General features: G+C 41.7%; 1 protein-coding gene across 8 annotated transcripts in view; it reads left to right on the top strand.

The window, feature by feature from the left end:
- The window catches only part of PPFIBP2 (PPFIA binding protein 2), a 191,072-nt gene that overhangs the window by 120,181 nt on the left and 47,699 nt on the right, over positions 1-23,192 (top strand). For 6 of the 8 annotated variants that reach the window (XM_029911425.1, XM_029911426.1, XM_029911427.1 and 3 more), the window contains 2 exons: positions 8,820-8,951; positions 16,511-16,693. In XM_029911425.1, coding sequence (XP_029767285.1) covers positions 8,820-8,951; positions 16,511-16,693 — 315 coding nt within the window. The remainder of the gene's footprint in view (positions 1-8,819; positions 8,952-16,510; positions 16,694-23,192) is intronic. The other 2 variants (XM_029911430.1, XM_029911429.1) reach the window with 1 other exon arrangement.

The raw sequence follows: 23,192 nt of genomic DNA, 5'->3' as shown, positions 1-23,192 counted from the left end.
GAACACAAATGGGTCTGAATTTATGTCCTTTCTCCTCTTGGGGTGAGATTCTGGCCAAACCATTTCATAGGTTTAAGAAGCAGGGGGAGGGTGTATGGAACTCTGTCCTCGCTTGTGTTTTTGAAAGGGCTGGCCAGGATACAATTGGAGAGCATGGTTCCCCCCACAAGCACTAGGGGGCTTAAAAAATGCAGGGAGAAATGGTGCAAGGGCAGCAACTTTTGTGTGTGATCCACTGTAGCCTGTAATTAATTCATTCTCACGATCATCTTTCCTGTATACAAGTGGGCCAGATTCCTATCTCAGTTACAGTGGTGTAAATCTGGAATAACTATTCACCTCATGGGGGTTTTGCTGCCCAGAAAGGGTCATACTGTCAACTTTCAATTACCCAAGATACCAGAATGTAGACAAGTTTCAACACTTCTTTACAATTTGCAGCAAGTACTTGCAATAGCTGGCTTGGTGCGAGAGTTTTAAATGGTGATATATTCTGTGCTTTTTTGGTTGTTAGTAAGTTTATAGTAGCAAACTGGCTAATCATGTGGCTATTTGCATAGGTGAGCATTGCACACGTTTTGCTAGTTTGCATTTAATATAGGTACTTCTCTGTTCTTCACACATATATGCAAAGACTATTCAAATAGTCCGAGTATTGGTAAGTTCAGTGCTTTCCATTTGCTTAGCTATATAATGTGCAAATGGTGAATCAGAGAGCTGTAATTCTCTGTCTGCTACTGTTTTGCACCATTTCATGGAGATTACACATGTACGTTGTTCTCAGCTGTGTTTTGAGTTAAGCGAATATCTTATTTCTACCACAGCTGACACACAGCACTTGAAAAGTGCAGTCCTCATTAGTGGTGGTTCTTGCTGAATTTTGCTAACCAGGTAGGTCTCTAACCATTTTGTTTCAAAACTGCTTTAAGTAAAGATTAAAACTACAAACTGACTCTTCAGCAGAGTATTTCACATAGTGTATTTGTGCAGAATAGTTTTTCTTACCTAACTGAGAATCTTCTCTATGATTTCTCTATTAATGTATATCATGACTTTCCTCCTATTCCTATGGGCTACTGAATATCCTGGAACTTACTGTACTTACTTTATTTTGGGCTATATAGACACTCTGCAGAGGCCTTTTTTCTAAATTATCCTATTTCATTTAAAACCTCCTTATAACAACTTTACAAGATCTGTGCTTTTCCAAGCCAGCTAAATCTGCTGTGTGAATTTGAAAGTGAGCAATAGCACATGCCCAGATTTAATTGGAATTATTAAAAGGCATGTTTTAATGTAAAAATCAAAAATGCTAATTTATACAATGTACTCTGAGCATTTCAGAAATAAATCTGCATTTAGAAATAGGATGCATATTTTAGTTTGCTGTGCATTGATCTGCGTGGTGTACATAATGTAACAGCTTGTGCATGGTTTTTCTTTATAATAATTCTGCTCTGGAATAATATTTTTCTTAGTTTTAAGAGGTAAAAGTCACTTTTTAAACAAGTTACTTTGTTGACCAGTTAAAAGAAATACTAATTAAATTTTAGAAACAAGACATCTTTGTAGAATATGTTCTATTTTTACACTGGACTTTGGCTCTTTAAAGATCCTCCTAAAACCTCTGTAGCCCAAATTACCCTTCTGCATCTCATGTATTATCTTTTTAACTTGAAAACCAACAACACAAATTTGTATTTTCTTTTCTTACAACTGCATATTTATTCAAGCTGGTTTCAAATTGCATTTATACCACTGAAGTACTCTATAATTTCTCTGTAACAAAATGGGTTATATTCTGCTGCTGAACTGTTCACTAGAAGCATCTGCTAGAAGATGAAAGTAATTGCTTCCAGATGTTATCCATTTCAAGAACTTTAAACTGCGCTTTCTATCAAACCAAAAGTTATAGACTTTCTAGGTCCAGGACAGAACCTCAGCTGGTGTAAAATAGTCACTTATTACATTGAATAGCACCTTATTGCTCAAACAGAACCATTAAAATCAACATGGGACTACTGAATGGATAAGATATACTGTTCTACATGAGTAACTGTAGCAAAATCTTTCATAAGGAAATACTATACAGTGTAGTCTAAGGAAAGATCTTGTGTTGCATCGATGCACAGGTTTTTGATGCAGAATTTTTTTAAAAGTGGTGTTCTTGCTGTATAATGGTCCTTAACAAGAATAAAGAAACTTCAAACTGATGTCAAACTCAAAAAGTACTTTAAACATTTCAGTTAAGCAGTCAAACTAAAGTTTATATATGGGAGCCAAAGTGCAACAGTTGCAGCAGACCTGGTGCTCTAGCCTTTTTAAAATGTTGTTGATTACTTCATACCAAGTTCACAATAAGATACAAAGCTACATAAGAACGACCATACAGGTCAGACCAATGGTCCATCTAGCCCAATATCCTGTCTTCTGACAGTGACTGGTGCCAGATGCTTCAGAGGGAATGAATGAAACAAGGCAATTATCAAGTGATCCATCCCGTTGTCTAGTCTCAGCTTCTGGCAGTCAGAGGTTTAAGGATACCCAGAGCATGGAGTTGCATCCCTGACCATCTTGGCTACTAGCCATTGATGGATCTATCCTCTGTGAGCTTATCTAATTATTTTTTAAACCCAGTTATATGTTTGGCCTTCACCACATGGCAACAAGTTCCACAGGTTGACTGTGCACAAAAAGTACTTCCTTATGTTTGTTTTAAAACTGCTGCCTATTAAGTTCATTAGGTAACCCCTAGTTCTTGGTTTATGCAAAAGGATAAATAACACCTCCCTCTTCAGTTTCTCCACACCATATCCATGATTTTCTTTCTGTATCCCCCCGTTAGTTGTCTCTTTTCTAAACTGAACAGTCCCAGGGCTTGTGTACACATACAGCATAGCAGCGCAGCTGCACCACTGTAGCATTCAGTGAAGAAACTAAGCTTCTCCCATTGGCATAGGTATTCCATCTCCCCGAAAGGCGGTAACTATGTCGATGGGAGAAACTATGTCGGGGGATAAGTTGGTATAACTGCATTGCTCAGGGGTGTGGATTTTCCACACTCCTGAACCATGTAGTGGAGACCAAGCCCCAGACTTTTTTATCTCTCCTTGTATAGAAGCTGTTCCATATCCCTAATCATTTTTATTGCATCTCTCTGTACTTTTTCTAATGCTGTCTTTTTTGAGATGGGGCAGTACTGCATGCAGTATTCAAGATGTGGGCGTATCATGGATTTATATAGTGGCACTGTGATATTTTCTGTCTTACTATCTGTCCCTTTCCAATGATTCCTCACATTCTGTTAGCTTTTTTTGACTGCTGCTGCACATTGAGCAGATGTTTTTAGAGAATTAGCCATGATGATATGAAGATCTCTTTCTTGAATGTTCACAGCTAATTTAGATCCCATCATTTTGTATGTATAGTTGGGATTATGTTTTCCAGTATGCATTATTTTGCACTTATCAACATTGACGTTTAACGGCCATTTTGTCACCCAGCCTTGAGAGATCCCTTTGTAACTCTTTCCAATCAGCTTTGGGACTTAACTATCTTGAGTAATTTTGTGTCATCTGCAAACTTTGCCACCTCACTGTTTACCCATTTTTCCTAACCATTTATAAATATGTTGAACAGCACAGGTACCAATACAGATCTTTGTGGACCCTGCTATTTCCTTCATTCCATTGTTTAAACTGAACTTTGATTTCTACGCTTTGTTTCTAACCTTTTAATCCATGATTTACTAATCCATGAGGGGACCCTCACTCTTATCCCATGACTGCTTAGTTTGCTTAAGAGCCTTTGGTGTGTGTCCTTATTAAAGGCTTTCTGAAAGTCCAACTATACGATATGAATTGGACCTCCCTTGTCCACATGCTTGCTGACATCCTCAAAGAATTACAATAGATTGGTGAGGCATGATTTCTCTTTACAAAAGATGTGTTGACTCTTCCCCAACATATCATCTTCATTTATGTTTCTGATAATTCTGTTCTTTACTATAGTTTCAACCAGTTTACTGGTACTGAAGTTATTTATTACTGCCTCTAATTCCTCTAATTACTGCCTTTAAAAAAAAATCTCCATTATATCAGATGTCCTCAAGTCTTCTGGTACAGAGCCTGATTTAAGTGATAGATTTCATACCATAGTTAATAGTTTTGCAGTTTCATACTTGAGTTCCTTCAGAATTCTTGGGGAATACCATCTGGTCTTGGTGACTTATTACAGTTTAATTTATCTGTTTGTCCAAAAACTCCTTTATTGACATTTCAGTCTAAGCCAGTCCTTAGATTTGTCACCTAAAAAGAATGGCTCAGGGGTAGGAATCTCCCTCATACCCTGTGCAGTGAAGACCGATGCAAAGAGTTCATTTAGCTTCTCTGCAATGGGTTTATCTTCCTTGAGTGCTCAGTTAGCACCTCAATTGTCCCGTGGCCCCACTGAATGTTTGGCAGGCTTCCTGCTTCTGGTGTACTTAAAAGGTAACAGCAAATTTTTTTGTATGCCTTTTGCTAGTTGCTCTTCAGATCTTTTTTTGGCCTGCCTAATTATGCTTTTACACTTGACTTCATAGAGTTTATACTCCTTTCTATTTTTCACAATAGGATTTGACTTCTAGTTTTTAAAGGATGACTTTTTGCCTCTAACCACGTCTTTTACTCTGCTGTTTAGCCATGGTGTCATGTTTTTGGTCCTCTTGTTTTGATTTGCAGTATACATTTTGTTTGAGCATCTATTACGTTGTTTTTAAATGGTTTCCATGCATCTTGCAGGCATTTCACTTTTGTGACTGTTCCTTTTAATTTCCATTTAACATGCTTCTTCATTTTTGTGTAGTTCCCCTTTTTGAAGTTAAAATTCTAATTTAAAGTTACAATAGTAACTGCGCCAGTTTGGGGTGGTAAATACTTCTGGACAGTGATCCTTTACAAGATGCTGTAGTTGTGGTGCTTTATCCTTGCTTTCCAGGAAGACTGAAAAGTGTAAGGATAACTTTTATGTTTTATATATTATAAAGGTTTTGGCTCACAGTTTTGAAAACAGAATTTGTGGTGTAAAAAGCAGTCACTACTGAAATGATATATTGAGTAATTCTTGGAACAAAGTTTCTGAACAACATTACATCAATAAAATATTAAATGATAAATACTGAAACAAACAAAAGAGGAAATAATCAGATGTAACTCAGTGAAATAATTCAGTAGCAGACAGATGCAACACCTTGAGGGCTGCATAGGCACAGGCATGAAACACGCTGCTCCTGTTCTGTTTATTTTCCTGTCTGTGCCCAAATACCCTTGGCAATGTCAGCAGGAATGGGCACAACTGTGGGGAAAGTGAGTGGTTTAGATACTTGCTGCTGCAGCTCAGATGACAGTCAATTACTATTTTTAATCCAGACAATATTCTCCAACAGATTAAAACAATGTTGAAGTGGATTAAATTTGGGTTCTAAATAAATAGTGACTGTATAACTTTAAAATTTTTGCTTGCTTTGCTTTTTCAAAATCCTTCCTTGGTTCTAAACCATATTATACATACATAATAATTTTGAACCAGATTCTGATCTCAATAACATCAGTGTAGATCCAGAGTAGCTATGCTGACTTCAGTGAAATTCCTCTGGATTTATCCCATGCAAGTGAGATCAGAGTCTAGCCTCCTTTCTTTAGTATCCCATTTCAGATTTTGGGTAAAATTTTCAAAATATGCCTATGTGGCATTCTAGCTGACATTCTATTTTTAAAGGTTACTTAGGTACTTGAGACCCATTGACTTTAAAGCAGGATTAGGCTCCTAAAAGTATACATCACTCTGGAAAATGGGACAGCGGTGTACTTAAGTACCTTAGGTGCTTTTGAAAATTATATCTTTTGTCATCTTATTTTCTTGACTTTGACTGCCATGGAAATTGAAAGGCGTGAGGAGATAAATCTTAAGAAATGGATGTTTTCCAAACATGACACGAGACTGGTATGAGAATCACTTTTGCTATTTCTATCCAAAGCATGCCATGCTCTGCCATAGATTTCTAATACTTCAAAAAATGAACTCAGCTCGCTTGCTTAAGCAAAAGCCTTGGCCAAATGTTTCTAGTTTAGTATGTGGCTCAGTTTAGACATTGTCTTCTGTGCTGGATTCCAGTTAGATCACATCACTTTCCATTCAACATTGTTCACTTTGCAACATGCATACTCTTCCAAAATTAACAGTTGCTACACTGATAGGAAAGAAGTTGCCTGTCTCTGTTAACGCAGCAACAGAAGTGGATTTCTCGGGCCTTTTGTAGGATTCCATGTTGTGGAACATATATTTTGCTGAATAATGCATTGTAAAAAGCTTTGTCAATCTAAATCATTGCATTGTAATATTAAAATCAATCTCTGTCTGGGTAAGTGTTCTGGAATTCAGGCGCTCAGCCACAGGACTGCAGAAAACTCTATGAAAAGATTGTATCTGATACACTGTTTTTTCTATTGTGTCAGCTGAAGATTTGTGTAGGATTATGTGCTTGTGCTTATTCAGCCTCCACATACTCCTCCAGCTTGATGTCTTGGCCATGAAATAGCTCAGACACAAACATTCTCCTGAAAAAAATATTCTCTAGTATCTTACATGGAAGAACATTTAGGAAAAATAGCTGCAAAATTCATTGACATCCTTGGAGGGATACACGCAGTGGAGGGGATAGAAAAGGCTGCTTTCCTCTTACGTTTACAGTCAAGTTGCTTGATTTTTCTGCAATAGCAAAACAATCTCTTTTCAGCTATTTTCTTCTGCATAGAGCATTCTGGTGAACTTGAAAATGTTTTCACTCTAATATTTTAATAAATCTGTCACAATTCCAGTAATAACATATATAATAGTTATTTTTTCCAACAGTAATAAATGCTTATTTCAAACTTGTCTGCAATGCCACATGTTTTTTAAATTATAGACAGCGAGTGCATAAGAACAGCCATACTGAGTCAGACCAGTTGTCCATCTAGCCCAGTATCCTATCTTCTTACAGTGGCCAATGCCAGGTGCTTCAGACAATGAAATAAACAGTTCAGGGCAATTATCAAGAGATCCATCCCCTGTCGTCCAGTCCCATCTCCTGGCAGTTGGAGATTTAGGGACACCATGGGGTCGCATTCCTGACCATCTTGGCTAATTGCCATTGATGGACCTATTCTCTGTGGACTTATCTAATTCTTTTGGCCTTCATCACGTGCCTTGGCAACAAGTTCCTCAGCTTCACTGTGCATTGTGGGAAGAAGTGCATCCTTATGTTTGTTTTAAACTTGCTGCCTGTTAATTTCATCAGGTGACCCTTAGGTCTTGTGTTATGTGAAGGGGTTAATAACGTTTCCCTATTCACTTTCTCCATACTATTCATGATTTTGTAGACCTTTCTCTTTTTTTGTAGACTCCCCTCCTTTATCTTGGTCATCTCTTTTCTAAACTGAGTAGTCCTAGTCTTTTTAATCTCACCTCGTATAGAAGACATTCCATACCCCTAATAATTTTTGTTACCCATCTCTGCACCTTTTCCAATTGTAATATATCTTTTTTGAGATTGGGCGACCAGAACGGTATGCAGTATCCAAGTGTGGGCACACCACAGATTTATATAGGGGCATTATTTTCTGTCTTATTATCTATCCCTTTCCTAATGGTTCCTAACATTCTGTTACCTTTTTTGACTGGCGCTGCACATTGAGTGGATATTTTCAGAGAACTTGCCACGATGACTCCCAGTAGTAACAGCTAATTTAGAGTCCATAATTTTGGTATGTATAATTAGGATTATGTTTTTCAATGTGCATTACTTGCACTTATCAACATTGAATTTCATTTGCCATTTTGTTGCCCAGTCACTCAGTTTTATGAGATCCCCGTGTAACTCTCTGTGGCCCACTTTGGATTTAACTATCTTGAGTAATTTAGTATCATCTGCAAACTTTGCCACCTCACTGTTCCAGATCATTTATGAATATGTTGTACAGGACTGGACCTAGTACAGCTGCTCTGGGGACCCTGCTATTTACCTCTCTCCAACTGTGAAAAATGACCATTTATTCCTACCCTTTGTATCCCATCTTTTAACAAGTTGCTGATCCATGAGAGGATCTTCCCTCTTATCCCATGACTTCTTACTTTGTTTAAGAACCTTTGATGAGAGAACTTATCAAAGATTTATTTAAGTACATTATATCAACTAGATCACCGTTGTCCTCATGCTTTTTGACAGTCTCAAAGAATTTTAATAGTTTGATGCATGATTTCCCTTTACAAAAGCCGTGTTGAGACTTGCCCAACGTATAGTATTTATTTATGTCTGATAGTTCTGTGATTTACTATAGTTCAACCTATTTGTCTGGTACTGAAGTTAGCTTACCGGCCTGCAATTGCCAGGATCGCCTCTGGAGCCTTTTTTTAGCTACTCTCTAATCATCTGGTATAGAGGCTGATTTAAGTGATAGGTTGCATACCTCAGTTGTTAATTCTGCAATTTCATATTTGAATTTCTTCAGAACTCTTGGGTCCTGGTGACTTATTACTGTTTAATTCCTGTTTAATTTTTTTTTAAATCCTTAAAAGTAAAATCTTATTACGGTTTACAGTAAGTTACAAAAAATTGTAATTATACTTTGGAGTGAATGTGGCTCTTAAATAAGATATAGAGTCATCTCGAATCTGTATTGAAAGTGTAAATTCCTTGGGCAGGGACTTTTGTCCACATAAATGTTAGTAATACATTAGTTCACTGCTAGTGTTTTATACAAATAATAATAATTAGGGGGAAAACTCTGCTGTTCTTTCAGGAGCTGCTAAGTCGAACGTCACTAGAGACTCAGAAACTAGATCTAATGGCAGAAGTTTCCGACCTGAAGATTAAGTTGGTTGGCATGGAAAAGGAACAGAGTGAATATGAAGAGAAGCAGAACAAAGCTGAGGTGAGTCTCACTTAGTTCCTTGTTTATTTTCTGATGCTCAGTCTCATGCATTATCCTGTAGTTCTGAGAAGCACTTGAGCTGAAATGCGTGTGCAACAGCTGCCTCCCGCTTACAGAGCACTGTCTGTACTTTTGGTAATGTGCCCTAGATGCTACTGTATGTGTGTCTGTGTGTTTTCCTTTTTTATACTTACTAATGTCAAAGGTTACTGTGCCACTTTAGTCAGACCCAGAGTCCATTCCAAAAGCATGCATTAAAGTTGTTCATCACGTAACCCTTCCTCTTCCACAGAGCTGTGGGAGGGGGGTGTAGGAATCCTTCCAAAGGCAACAATGCAGTTCTGCAGCTGCTGCTGCAGTTTCAGGTCTACCACAGCTGATGTGCCCCCCATTTGTGTGGAGGGAATGGCCGGTGGCTCAGCGCAATCGTGGCCTGGTCCCATATAGCAGATCTGTACTGGTTCCGAAGCAGTCACGAACACCAGACCTGGGGGTGGGAGGGCAGGATTTTCCCTTATGTGGAGGAGGGGTGGGTTTCTTGCAATTACACTGTAAATGTCAAATGAAGAGAAATCTTGGTGAAAAGAAATGATGTCTATATTGGGACAAATACTAGACCCTACTGCAGGTGTGGGAGGCAGTGGGCACAGCAGAACCTTTGTTTCTAGCACATGGGGTGAGGAAGTGAATCGGATACTGAGACCCTGCAGGAAATCCACTCTCCAGGCACATCACAGAGCACAGCTCTACAGAACTTCCCTGCACCTCAGCCAGGGGCGGGAGCTGTGCTCCTAACAGAATGGAGCTCTGCAGTAGCCTGCCGGGGGAGGATTACAAGGACTATATTCTGGGACTAAGGTTTGCACTCTACTGCAGCAGAAAAATGTTTTGTTCTAAGTTTACTTAGAAGAAATTTGAATTTCAGGTTGTGTAAAATATCTGTCCTCTGTAATGCTTCCAACAAACTGTTGGACACATACTGACTGTACGTAGGTTAGCTATGGGAGCTGTAATTTACTGCCCACTTCTAGGTTTGGAATTTGGGTTTTTTGAGCTTCCCAAGGCTTCTGAAACTTTGAAAGTGTTAGGGGGGATAAATTCTGGCAGTGGCCAAGTAAGTAACAGCAGCCCCTTTATCATCTATGGCCTCCCTATGATTTTTCACTCAGAACTATCAGTGTTTTAAGTGTAGAATCCCATGTAACCCTAAGGTCTAACCAGGTCTGTGTAATCTACTTCACAAGGAAATCGCCAAATCTCTCACTAAGGGGTAGGTGCTCCCAAGAATCCAAACACCCCATCAGAATGGGGTAATCCCATCTCTTTTGGATTGTGTCAGGAGTTTTCAACATGGGGGTCATGACTAACTTGCCCTATCCTAAGTGATAGGGAAGGTTCTAGTTTGGTGGGAACGGTTGAGAAACGTTGGGTTAAAGTATATGCCAAACTGTCAACTGCTCTAGGGTTGGTAGACCTGACCCCCACCATAACCCCAATGTGAGGGTCAGTTTGATCCTGGCTGCTAAGAGACCACCACCCAAAGTATATCCAAAGTAAGAAAAACTGAGACTGTGACCTGTGCTTATGTTTGAAGAGTCACGCTGGGGCCCACCTGGTTGCTTCAGAGAGCCAAACCTGTGCAAACCAACACTGACTAAGCAAAATAACCATAATGTACATAGCACCCACTAGTAACTGAATCTGTTAAATGAAATTGAAGCTGCAATAAACATTTGGAACAGGCTAGGTGCATGGGAGTGTGGGTGAAGATGCAGGAGGCAGAGCGGAAAGATGCTGCCTTCACCAGCCACTGCCTTTTCTGGGGAGCACCATACCATCTGCCAGCCAATCACTGTGCTCTAGACTGAGGCTGGGATTGACCCAGGTGGGTATGACATTGATTGATGGGACGCTGTGTTGACACTACCCCAGAGGGGATAGTGCTGAGGCCCCACCCCAGCACCAATGCTATTTTACTCCAGAGGCATTCTCTAGCTAAGCCGTTTTAAATTGCCTGCAAATTATATTGCATATTCAAACTTGCCTCTTGCAATTGGATTTTTTAAATTTATTTTTAAATGAGTATCAAAAACACAGGATAATTCATCTAAAACATATATGTAATTTTTAATTCTGTGCTTTTATATTTTAAACCAGCTGTTTCCCATCAGCTAGATCGAATTTATTAAATTCTATCTCTAATATTAGGGGAAGATAAGGCAAATTAAGATATACTTCTGGGAGTGATTCTGAGTTTTATCTCTCAAATCCATTTCACTTTGTCCTGCACAACATGAAGCTGTGGTTTGGTTTTGATTTTAGTTAGTAACAAAGAGTCCGTTGAGTCTCACTAAGCTCCCCTCAAAGGTATTAATTTCACACTGAATGCCACTTGTCACTGGCTCTTCAAAAGCACGTGCTAAATTGAAAGTGCTATTTTTATCCATGTAACAGGAGGGCCAAGAGGATAGATGTTTGTAAACGTACAGGCTCCACTCCTGAGCTCTGCAACGTTAATGTCCACTACGCAGAATAACTCTCTTCTGTCACAGTGCAGCACTGTAAAGGTTTATGAGCTGGTTTCTCGAGTCCCACCTGAAGAGTTCTCTGTAGCTTTTTCCTTTCTTTAGAAGTTCTGGACCCCTTAGAAATTATTTTAAAAATATAATGAGGTTATGTAAAGTGCTGCAGTATCAAGTGACCTGCTGCATTGGAGACACCTGCGTTGTGTACAGAGGCATAACCAGGTCTTCTATTAGGTGGTGGCAGGAACAACTGTCATGCTCCCCTACCCCTCCCTCTCCACACCTGGCATTGTATGCCCTGGCTGCAGTGGCAGATTAATGATTTTGCCACTCCTAGGCCCTGAAATAATTGCCGCCCCGCCCGCCCCTGGCCCCGCCCAGACTCCACCCTTTTCCCGACCCCATTCCAACCCCTTCCCCAAAGTCCCGCCCCCAGCTCCGCCCCCTCCCTGCCCCTATTGGATCCCTTCCCCAAATCCCTGCCCCAGCCCCGCCTCTTCCCCCAGCGTGCCGCGTTCCCTCTCCTCCCCCCTCCCTCCCTGCCCTGCGAAACAGCTGTTTCGCGGCGCAAGCGCTGGGAGGGAGGGGAGAGAAACAGGACGCGGCGGCGCACTCGCGGAGGAAGCGAGCTGGAGCAGGGGAGCTTCTCTGTGGGTGCTCAAATTTGCCGCCCCTGCAAATTTGCCGCCCCAGGCCTAGGCCTTGTCAGCCTAGGCGATAATACGCCGCTGTCTGGCTGTATTAATGGACCATTTGTATGGTGTGGGCTAGACAGTGTATCTTACGCACTGATCTGCATTGAAGGCAATGCACTGCCACACTCCTTGAGGTCCCTGGTGCACAGGGGGTGTACACGTGCTGCACTGGCCCTTCTGGCCCATTGGATGATGCAATCTTTTTTGTCTTGGGTAGACAGCGTGCAGGAGAGGGACACAGCCCTGTCACTATCATGAGTGTCCTGTTTGGAGGGATTGTGCCTTGGTCCCTCCTGGCAGTGGGAGTGGGGAATTGGCTCCTGGCACTCTGCTTCCACATTTCTGCCCCCAGCACATCTACATAAACTTGCCCTGTACATTTTCTTCAGATTTGTATGTTTTATAGTTTCATTTGCTGGTGCAATAAAGCAACAATGTGATTTCCTGAAGTTATAATACAGGCAAAACTACTTCAATGGGAGTATGTGTATGCAAAGACAAAGAGCTTTGTGCCATATCCTGGCGCTCTTACTCAGATGACGACAGGCGGCAGAATTGGACCCATAGTTTTTAGCCATGGGAAAACGAATGAGTACTTGGAATGCTTCTTGTTTTTTCAGTAATTGTTTTTTGTACAGAGTTTACTGGGATAAGAAGAAAGACTCAAACAGTAGCAACTAATCTCTGCTTTGCCACCATTTTAGAGCTGAGTAGGAAGAGTTACGTCCCATGTACAATGATTCTTCATCTGTTGTGGTTAGGGTTATTTAGAGAGGCACTTTTTGTTTGTATCTAGAAATTAAAACCAAAAGAAACACATTTATCTCAAAAAGAACAGGAGTACTTGTGGCACCTTAGAGACTAACAAATTTATTAGAGCATAAGCTTTCGTGGGCTACAACCCACTTCTTCGGATGCATCCTGTTCTTTTTGCGGATACAGACTAACACGGCTGCTACTCTGAAACCTGACATTTATCTCAGGTATGTCTGTATCTCTAAGGAGCCTATCACTTGCAGTCCTGGAGCTGCTAACAGGCGGAGTAGATATACAGCTTTTTGCATCACTTGGCCTCAATCCAGATTTTATTTGCATGATCTTCTGAGCCCAGTCCAAGAGCTGTGGGGGAGAGATTGGCAAAAGAGAGAGGGTGCATTCACTGTTTCTGAACGTTCTTGTGCTTATATTCAGAGAAAGCCCAGAGCCACAAAGTTTGATCCTAGATCTGGCTCTAAACTTCCCCAAAGTCTAGGGGAGTTTAGATCCGCTCTTTGGCCCAAATCAAACTCCAGCTATAGCTCTAACAGCCTTTAATGCTGAGAGAGAAAAGGCCTGGTATAGGAAAACATACAGAAAGAGATTCCCAGAAGAGGAGAAGCAAAAAGGGAAAGATAAAAATAATGTACTCTCAGCCTTTTCCCTATAAAAGGAGAACACGCAGCTGGAAAGGCAGAGACTGCAGCTGGAGCATCTCATTTTCCCTCTATGGACCCATCTTATTGTCTGTGGGGAGGACAGGGAGTTTTACCATCTCCAACTTGTCAGGGGTGGCTCAAGGCAAGTCCAGAGTGTGTAGACTCACAGGGCCCCACATTCCAGGAACCAGTCGCTGAAGCACAGTGGAAAAGAGTTGGAAAGCAGAAGAGACCTTTCCCCAGCTGCCAAACTCCTGCATTGACATTTCTGGAATCTACAACAAGAGTAGCTGCCAGTCCCTTACCTGTGCCAATCCATACCTACAGAAGTCTGCTTGGGCCCCACACATCTGATTTCACCAAGGATTCTGCAAACGTAGCTTGGCTCTGCCTCATAAAGGTTAATAGTGTTCCCTGTTCCCTGCCAACGACAAATGCAGAATAAAAGATGGGATTTTCAAAGGAGACTAAGGGAGTTAGGCAAGCACCCAACTCCCATTGAAATTCAGTGGAAGATGGGTACCTAGCTCCCTTAGTCTCCTTTTAAAATCTCAGCCTGTAGCAGTAGTAGTACTCAATAGGAATTTACCAGCACAGTGTTAATTTTTTTTAAAAACTGCTGCCTTGTTGTGGCAATGACTGAGAATGGAACAAAATCCAGACATGGAAAATCAAGGACTCTGGATAGTATCCTGATTTTACACAAAGTCTGTGCTTTCCAGGAGTTCCCCTGGCAATACTGTGATAGGATGATGGGCTTGGCTGCAGAAACACTTCCCTCCCCACTGCCCTGCTGTGTTAGTGCAAAGTTACTCATGGATGTGGTCACTCGGTCTTCTCAGCGTATGAAGGATACAGTTCCACCTGCATTAGCTGGTGCTGCAGCAGGCTGGCTTTGTTACCTACAGACCTGGCACAGTGTAGCAAAATCTGTAAAGGAACTAATACCCAGACTTTGCAGGCCACACAATTTTTCCTAAATGTTAAAGGGGCTGTTCATAATTTTATCTACAGTATAAAACCACTGCTAAGTGGAGGAAGGGATCTGAAAACAGCACATATTTAGGCCCTGGTTCAGCAAACCACTTCAGTATGTGCTTAAAAGTTAGCCTGTGCTTTGCTGAATCAGGGCCTTAGCATGAAATACCCGTCTGCCGTATAACTTCTCTAGCTTGCTGATGTGCATACCTTTGGAAATTAAAAGGGAGGGTATATTTAAAGCCTTTGATCCTGCTTTCAGAGTTCTGTGCTGTTAGTGCGCCTCGGTTGGTTCTGTAGAGTATTTGCTTGTTTGGAACAGTATATGCCGAGACCCAGTAAGCTGCTCCCCTGCACAAAGAAGTTCTCAGTGATCCCTTCTACAATTTTAGCTAGCTTTGCATTTACTGCACTGCAGGAGAGTTTCAGGTAAGTGTAAACTTTTAAGAGGATTTTCATGTTTTGTAATAGAAAATTTGGAAATCTCCTCTCTGCCCCCTTTGCAGGTCCCCAATCCCTCTGGGTGTTCTGCTGCCCATTAACTTTCCCACTCACTTAGGTGATTGATTAATGTCATAAGATTTACTTTACCTAGGAAAAATGAAAGGCTGTAAAATACGTGATATCAATATACATGAATATTAAGAGAGCAATTCCAAATTTTTGTAATCTCTGAGGAAGCATTGAAGACTATGAGCTATTTAATTAAGGAGGGGGAATAGGATGTCACATAGCTTTTACTACAGACTTGCACTTGGTTTCCTTCCCATAACTAGAAGTGTCCTGTTTTATTGACTGTTCCAGGGAAGCTGTTCCCCATCTGAATGTATTTACATAGGGTTATTTTAAAATTGTGTTGTCATTCTGCTGCCTTCCCTTTTAGAGCATCATTTTGGCTTCTCCAATATGTGTTGCTTAATCATGTGTGTCAGGAACCTGCCCAGGTTGGTGGGGCTAAATGGCAGAATGGATGGTTTAGGGACCTATTGTTCTTATCCTTGCTAGTCCTGGGGATAAAGGGACCTGCTAGTACAGGGGTGAGCAAACTTTTTGGCCTGAGGGCCACATCTGGGAATAGAAATTGTATGGCGGGCCATGAATGCTCACAAAATTGGGGTTGGGATGCGTAGGAGCCGGAGGGGGGGCATGCCACTGCTTCCGGGAGCTGCGTGGAGTGGCCCCCGACCCTGCTCCCTGGCTGGAGCACCGGAGTGGGGCAAGCCCCAGACCTCACTCCCCAGCGGGAGCTCTAGAGCCAGATTAAAATGGCTGGTGGGCCACATTCGGCCTGCAGGCCATAGTTTGCCCACCCCTGTGCTAGTCGAATGGAGGTCGACTAATTTATTTTCTGGAGTAGGATTTCTTTTGGCATGGATGTCTGTAATTATAAATTATATGACAGAGTAGATTATGGTCCAGAATGATCACATGGCAACTTTTTACTAGTAAATGATGGGTGCATATATTAACATATCTAACTGATCCCATTTTAGCGCAGCAAAAAAAAAAAAATCTGGCTGGGGTCACAAATTGCCCCAGAACAGCTATCAGAACTGGCCAACGTCACAGTATGGGTTCCAGTTGTCATTATATCTCTGTATCCTGCTGGGCAGATTGGTAAAGACCTGGCGCCAAATTCTGATCTCCTTCACGCTGGTGTAAATCACAAGTAACTCCATTAAACTTCTCTGTCTCAGGTATTTCTAAAACATCCATCCCCTTGGTATATGAGCACTTACTTAAATAGAGCTGATCCAGATTTACACCAATTTACACCAATTTACACCTATGTAGGGAAAATCAGGCTTGTTTCTTTGTAGTCTCTTCCCAGCTTCATGTATTCCGTAGTCCTGTGACTGTGAAATAATCTTCTATGCTTCCTGCCCTTATTTCTTCCTTAATCCCCCTCATTTTCTTTCTCACTTGTCTCTCTTTCCTTCTTGCAGTCAGTAGTGAACCTGATCAGTGAGCTACAGGAGCAGATGTGTAGACTACAGCTGGAAATTAATAGTAAAATCCAGGAAAGAAAGTCTCAAGATAGGAAACCTGAACTGACAGCTAATGGTCCTCAGGCCAGCACAAGATCAGTGGTAGAGAGCCTCACCCAGAAGAATTGCTCTCTGTGTGATGTATGAGAAGTACACTTTAGCATAATTTTGTGCATTGCCCCCTTTCTCACAAAAACTGAATTCCACTAACCAGAATTATGTTGTGAACAATAGGCATTAATCTGTGTGACTTTTTTTAGAGAGCGTGCTGTGTTAATAATAAACCGAGTGCCAAATTCTGCTCTTATTGATGCCTGCTTTACCAATGCACAGATGTCAATGAGAGCAAAATATGGCCCTAACTTTTTTTATAAAGTTTGCATTTTGCTTTTAACTCTCAAAAGCATTTTGTCATAGCTGTTCTATTTTAGAATGCCAACAATAGAACTATGTTTGTTTGTATAGCAGGATAGTTTCTGAAGTGATCTGCCACCATATATGTCAGCATAACTATGCATTGACACACTGAATACAGTGAGCCTATTAAGAAGTGCTTAGCACACTTGCAGAAATAATTTGCTTTTCCTTTCATTCTGTTCATTGTGTGTGTTCTGATAGAATGAAATTAATTAAAAGAACCTTAGTAAAAGACTTCAGTTTGTACTTTTAAAAAATTGAAAATCTTGAAGCAAATTTTTTATTATTCTCTGAAGCAAGCACTTATGATAAAACATTTTTTATGTTTACAGTACAAACCTTCACTTTATTTGATCAAAACCACTTCACGTGTCAGGGTAGAAGGTACTTTGCTTAAGCTGCTTAAATTGAATGGAGGTGGAGTGACACTGGCATGCTTGAAAGCCTATTTTAAGATTACTTTTTAGTTCCAGGTTGCTGCATTTGCAGTGTTTCCTTAATTATTTGTGGGATCATTTCTGGAAAGCCAAATTATAATCTGCTCATGTTGACAGAGGGTTTTGATGTTTTGATTTTTTGTTGGTTGGTTGGTTTTCAAATAATTTTTCTGTCCTTTTTTTCATAGGATTTTTTTTTATAAATATCCTCTGTTGATTTGGTACCTATTAAACGTACGGCTGCTGTTTTTGCTTAATAATTCACCTCTGTCTGGCACTGACTAGTGAGTCATTACATATGAAATACACATTGGAGAAAAAGGTTGAAATTTATATTAAGGTATGAACAGCATCACGAATGGGGTTCCATGTTTAAAATGCACATTTGAAGAACTGTTGTTCTTGTTTTCCCTGAGACATAGGTAGGGTTCCTTAATGTACAAGAATATGCAAGATCCATGTGTTTGGATTAGGCTTAGGGTTTGTCACATTACAAATGTTAGTTCAGGGAAATAGTGCCCCCTCGATGCCAGTGCCAAGATTCATCAGTAATGTTGGTGTCAGAGAATGAACACTGAGGTTATAATTATCTTAAAGGAGGGGAGGGATTCAAGAGGCAAGATATGGTCAGATAGATGGAGGTCATTAGGATCCTGTCTGGACAGCTTTGGGTAGGCCCACTGACAGGGATAACCCCTCTGCTTGGATGCCTGGTGAAGGTAAATTGGGCACCAACATCAAAGGTAACAAAAGTTGCATTTCAATATGCTAAATTATAAAACATTACTATTCATTAAAATCAAGCTTGAAAAATGTACCTACTGTGGACTAAGCCCATTAGTAAAATATACTGGTGATTTTGTTCATACATATTCCAGAACCACACCTTCTGTAATTTAAAGTAATAAGATGGTTATGTATTGTTTGTTGTGTGCTGTTGTAAAATATAGTCAATTTTCTGGGGGTTTTTTTTAAATGAGATTTATTCTCTCTCTTGGCTTTAAACTTTCCTCATCTTTCTTTTCTTTTCTATTGTAGATCATAGTGTATATTTCCTTCATTGTCTTCCGTATCTGTTTCCTCTTTCTCCTTCCACTCCCTTATAACTCTTTCCCTATGTCGTGTTCTCTACCTTCTCTTCTGTAATTTCTGTCTCCTCGTGCACTTCTGCCTCCCAGATCTCTCATCCCAAAATACCATGCTCCTCTTCCCCCTTAATCTTTCAGAATCTCACCACTCACACAAAGGACTTTCTGGAAATGGGCCATTTTCATTACCACTACAAACAGTTCTTTTTCTCTCCTGCTGATAAAAGCTCACCTTAACTGATCACTCTCCTTATAGTGTGTATAGTAACACCCATTGTTTCATGTTCTGTGTGTGTGTATATATATATATCTTCCTACTGTATTTTCCACTACATGCATCCAATGAAGTGGGCTGTAGCCCACGAAAGCTTATGCTCAAATAAATTTGTTAGTCTCTAAGGTGCCACAAGTACTCCTGTTCTTTTTGAGGATACAGACTAACACGGCTGCTACTCTGAAACAAAGGACTTGGGAATTTTACCAGACTCCTAACAGCCAAGTGGCTAAACATACCAGACAGGGGCAGTGCCCAGGTGAGATGTCCCTCCTTCCTAACCCTCCATCTCTCTTAAGGTGTTGGGAAATGGGAAGGTGCTGAGATTCCTATCCTGATGCTCTTCTGGTACCCTCCTCAAAGTGTCATCTTTTATATCAGTCTTCAGCTAGTACTTGTCCAATAAATTTGAAGCAGTGCCTCCCATCCCCAACCAAATCACCCTGGCTGTTAGAAGGGAGAAGGAGTATTCGCTGTGTTCCCTCTATATGTCTTATCTAGATATTTGAGCAACTTTATAAGGGCCTCATAATGTAGTATCTGAGCCCCTTACAATCTTTAACAAATGTAATGTATTTATCTTCACAATGCCCCTGTGAGGCAGGGAAGAAGAGGAAAACTCTGAGCAGCAGCAGAGAAGATTGAACTGTCCATCTGCTGATGGATTAAACAGACACAACTCGTCTACCTGGGGTTTTTAAACCAGTTCAAGTTGAGTTAATCTGCTTCTATAACGCTAGCATAAACGTGACACAACGCATCCCCGTACATTAACTCCACACTTACAGCAAAACTCTGGAGTCCTCTAGCAAAGTGGACTAAGTTAGCTACGAATTGATTTAGTTAGATCTGTTGTTCGTGTGTATGCACTGCTCCAACAGCTATCCCTCAGTGCTTTGAAGTCGACCATTACTGGCCTGTCTATGTACCTGTGTGCATCCCCTGCCCTGGTGTCAAGTTCCCAGGACAGACCCTCCCCCATGCAAAACCAGGTGTGAGACCAGCTTTTGCCCATTTGCTCCTGGGCTTGAGTGTGTCAGTATTCTTGCAGTACTATAGCAATTCCACTCCACAGTCCCCACAACTTGCCTTGTGCTACTGCTTGGAGCCATGTTGAGACCCTGCATCTCATTGCCATCTGGGAGAAGAGTCGGTGCAGGAAGCTCTTTTGGTCACATCAGGATAAAGAACAGTTTGTGGGTGTCGTGAAGCAGATGTCCACTAAGAGTCATGATCGGGACACCAAGCTGTGCTGGAGAAAGAGCACACAGCTCAGGAGGGCCTACCTTAAGATGAGGGATGCAAGGAAGACATCCACCAGGAGACATGTAACCTCTCCATTTTACAAAGAACTGGACAGATCAGCAAACACTTTTGGATCTTGCTGCCAGCACTTTTCCAACTGCCAAAGGGCAACCAGGAAGATGAGTGGGATGAGGGCAAAGAGCTGTCCCCTGAGAGCCAAGTGAAAATCAACCCAGTTCCTGCCCTGCAGCTGTAGAGCCCAATTCCTGCCCTCTATCAGCCGAGTCCAAGTCCCCGCCAGTAACCCAGGCTGGGACCAAAGAGACACATCCTCTGGAGGGAAGTTCGGCATGTAAGTACCTGTTTAAAGTTTTTCATTATTATTATTATTATTATTTTATTAATTGTGGTATGCTGCTGTGCTGATTTCTGTCTGGGTGGCCCACGGCTCATTTTAGGCCGATATAAACTAGGAGTCTTTCTGAGTTTCCCAAGCCCCCTTCCTTCCCCCTTCCCTTTCTCACTCAGATCCCCCCTCTCCCCCCAAATCCACATTCCCAAGATGGCAGCTGTTCCACTTGAGCACTCTGCCTCTTTTCCATCCTAAATCCTGGACCATCAACAGTCTTCAGGCCCACTCCATGGAGTGTACGTGCCTATCTGCCCATTTTTCTTTCACCTTCCCTCATCTGTCCTGCCTGGCGAACCCCCTTCCACCGTCACCCATTTGCCCTCTCAGAATGGCAGCTTACAGCATGGCACAGCCACAGCCTCTACCCCACTCCCTCCTGTGACAGATTCAAATAATTAATACATTCGTTGTGCTAAAAGTACAACAGTTACTGAAACACTGGTTACAGGAAAAGGAATTTGGTTAGTGTTCATAGTTTACATGAGGTGTAAATGCTTATTGAAAGCCCAGTGCAGATACAAAAAGTAATGCTACTCACTGAGGTATACGTGTCCTGTACATTGTAGCTGACAGTTATTGCAGGACCCTGTCTATTTTTCTCTAGATTTTCTCCATGTCTGCAGGTGAGATAAAGCAGAATTTAAAACTGAGAAATGGCTTGATTTTGGTTCTCACATTATCGGGATTGCCACGTACTCATTCCTCCCAGTATAGCTCGCAACTCCTTTCTACTCCTACAGCACTTCTGGGGGACCATCTTGGTGAATATCTTCACAGTGTATCTCTTTGGTCTGCCCTTTGCCTTTTGAATAAGGCTATTCTCTGCCTCCTAGTCTCTTCAGTGTAACGTCATCGAGACTCAGGACAGCACAAAGGAAATGTAGAGGGGATTACTATGCAGCTCATGCCCTGATGCCCACCTCACCCCTATGACAGCACAGAGCCACCTCCCACGCACAAACAAAAGTGCAAAGCATGACTGGGAACATAATTCCCCTGCCCCCAGCAATTCGAGACACAGTGGCAAGGCAAGACAGCATACACTGTACACACTAAAATTGCAGTGCAACCAGCACCTTTCCCACACGCAGACCACTTATCTCTGAGGTTCCCCCAAGACTGGGAAGAATATCAAGGAGGTAAAGTCAGTAATTCATATTTAAAAAAATGCTATCATGGCCTGATTGGAAAACAAACAATAGTCCACTCTGGTTTTTTTCCATTCTCCTGCAGCCATGGCACCTGCAATGGCCAGACCGCCAAGGAGAGGGCCTCTGTCAATGGCAGAGTGCCTGGCCAACCTGAGGGGGCATAAAAGGAAGACTTGGGACAAGATGTTTGCACAGCTCATAGCAGAGTCCCGAAGAAAAATTCAAGATGTGTGAAAGGTGGAGGTAGTATCTGAGGAGCCAAAGGGAGAAAAAAATGGAGCTGTCAAACAAGACATTGTCAGTGGCCATGGACAACATCACAGTCACCAGGGAAAGCATTGCCATAACCAAGGAGAGCTTGGAAAAGGACAGGGAAATGCAGAGGCAGTTCAGAGAGACTATATTAAGCCAAAAAATGCTGCCTTGTCGTATGGTGGTGCTAGGACAGCAGGTGCTGCACGTTCTTCAGCCCCTGGACAATACAAGTTACTGGGGCCACTTGCAACTCCACCCTCCTCCAGCCCCCTGCAGCAGTGTTCCCAGAAGCCATGCCCCTTGCAGAGGTCAACCTCTAGGCACAGAGAAAAAATGCATCTGAGAGTCCAGCTCTTTTGAGTCCTTCAGTGCCCCTGATAACTTTGAGCCACGGCACTCAATCCCAGAAATCCCACGAACAAGAAGAGACGGAAGCAAGGCGTATACTTGCCTGTAACTTTAAGCCCCTCCGCCCCGCCAACTGTTCTGCACTGCACTGCACTTTCAGTGTTGGCTGTACTGTTGTTTTGTTTAATATATTTTCGATTAAAAGCTGCTGTAGTATTGCATCAGTAAAAACTTAATTTTTGGTTTGTTACATGACTCTTTCTTGTTTCATAATCAAAACCATTTAAAATTCATATATTATGTCTCATCACTGCATGAAAGTTAGAAATCCCTTTAAACAATGGTAAAATAATTTATGGATTTTCACAAAAGTACTTGGACAAGGCCACACTTACAGCACCCAATGAACCTGAATCCCACTTCCAGGGGCTAACAGCTGGTTGTATAGCCACACGTTTTCAGGGATGAGACTCAAAATAAGAACAATGGGCATCCCAAACAATACGTCTCTGGGTCTTTCCATTTTCTGTGGTATACCTGGCTGGCTGCTCAAACCGCTGAGCAAGATCTGGACCTCATCCTCGCACCCACTGTTAAGGCTTTCCCCCTTATCTGCACAAATATTGGATAGACTACAACATGCTGATATAATGCTCAGCACATTTTTTTCTGCCGCTTCCAAACTATTCCACAAACAGTGCCATCTCCCTTTCAGACGGCCACATGCACACTTGATTACCATTCTGCAGCTGCTGAGTGGGTAGTTAAAAAGCTCTGTCATTCTGTCCAGGTGGTCTGTGAATGGCTTCATTAACCAAGGAAGCAGGGCTTAAGACAGGTCTCCAGAAAATATCGGGACACATGGGGGTGGGGAGGTCCGCCGGCGGAGCAAAAAAAAGAGCCGAGTGCTGTTCCTGGGGTTTCACAGTCCTCCTTCCATTAGTTTGAAAAGACATGAGTTCTGATCATGTACACTTCCAGTCTACCCTACATTTATGTCTGTAAACCTACCA

The sequence above is a fragment of the Terrapene carolina genome, unplaced genomic scaffold (assembly GCF_002925995.2).
Source record: "Terrapene carolina triunguis isolate 2854851 unplaced genomic scaffold, T_m_triunguis-2.0 Scaffold96, whole genome shotgun sequence".
NCBI classification, from domain to species: domain Eukaryota; kingdom Metazoa; phylum Chordata; order Testudines; family Emydidae; genus Terrapene; species Terrapene triunguis.
The sequence above is the reverse complement of the archived record's forward strand: the minus strand, read 5'-3'. Positions and strand labels throughout refer to the sequence as shown.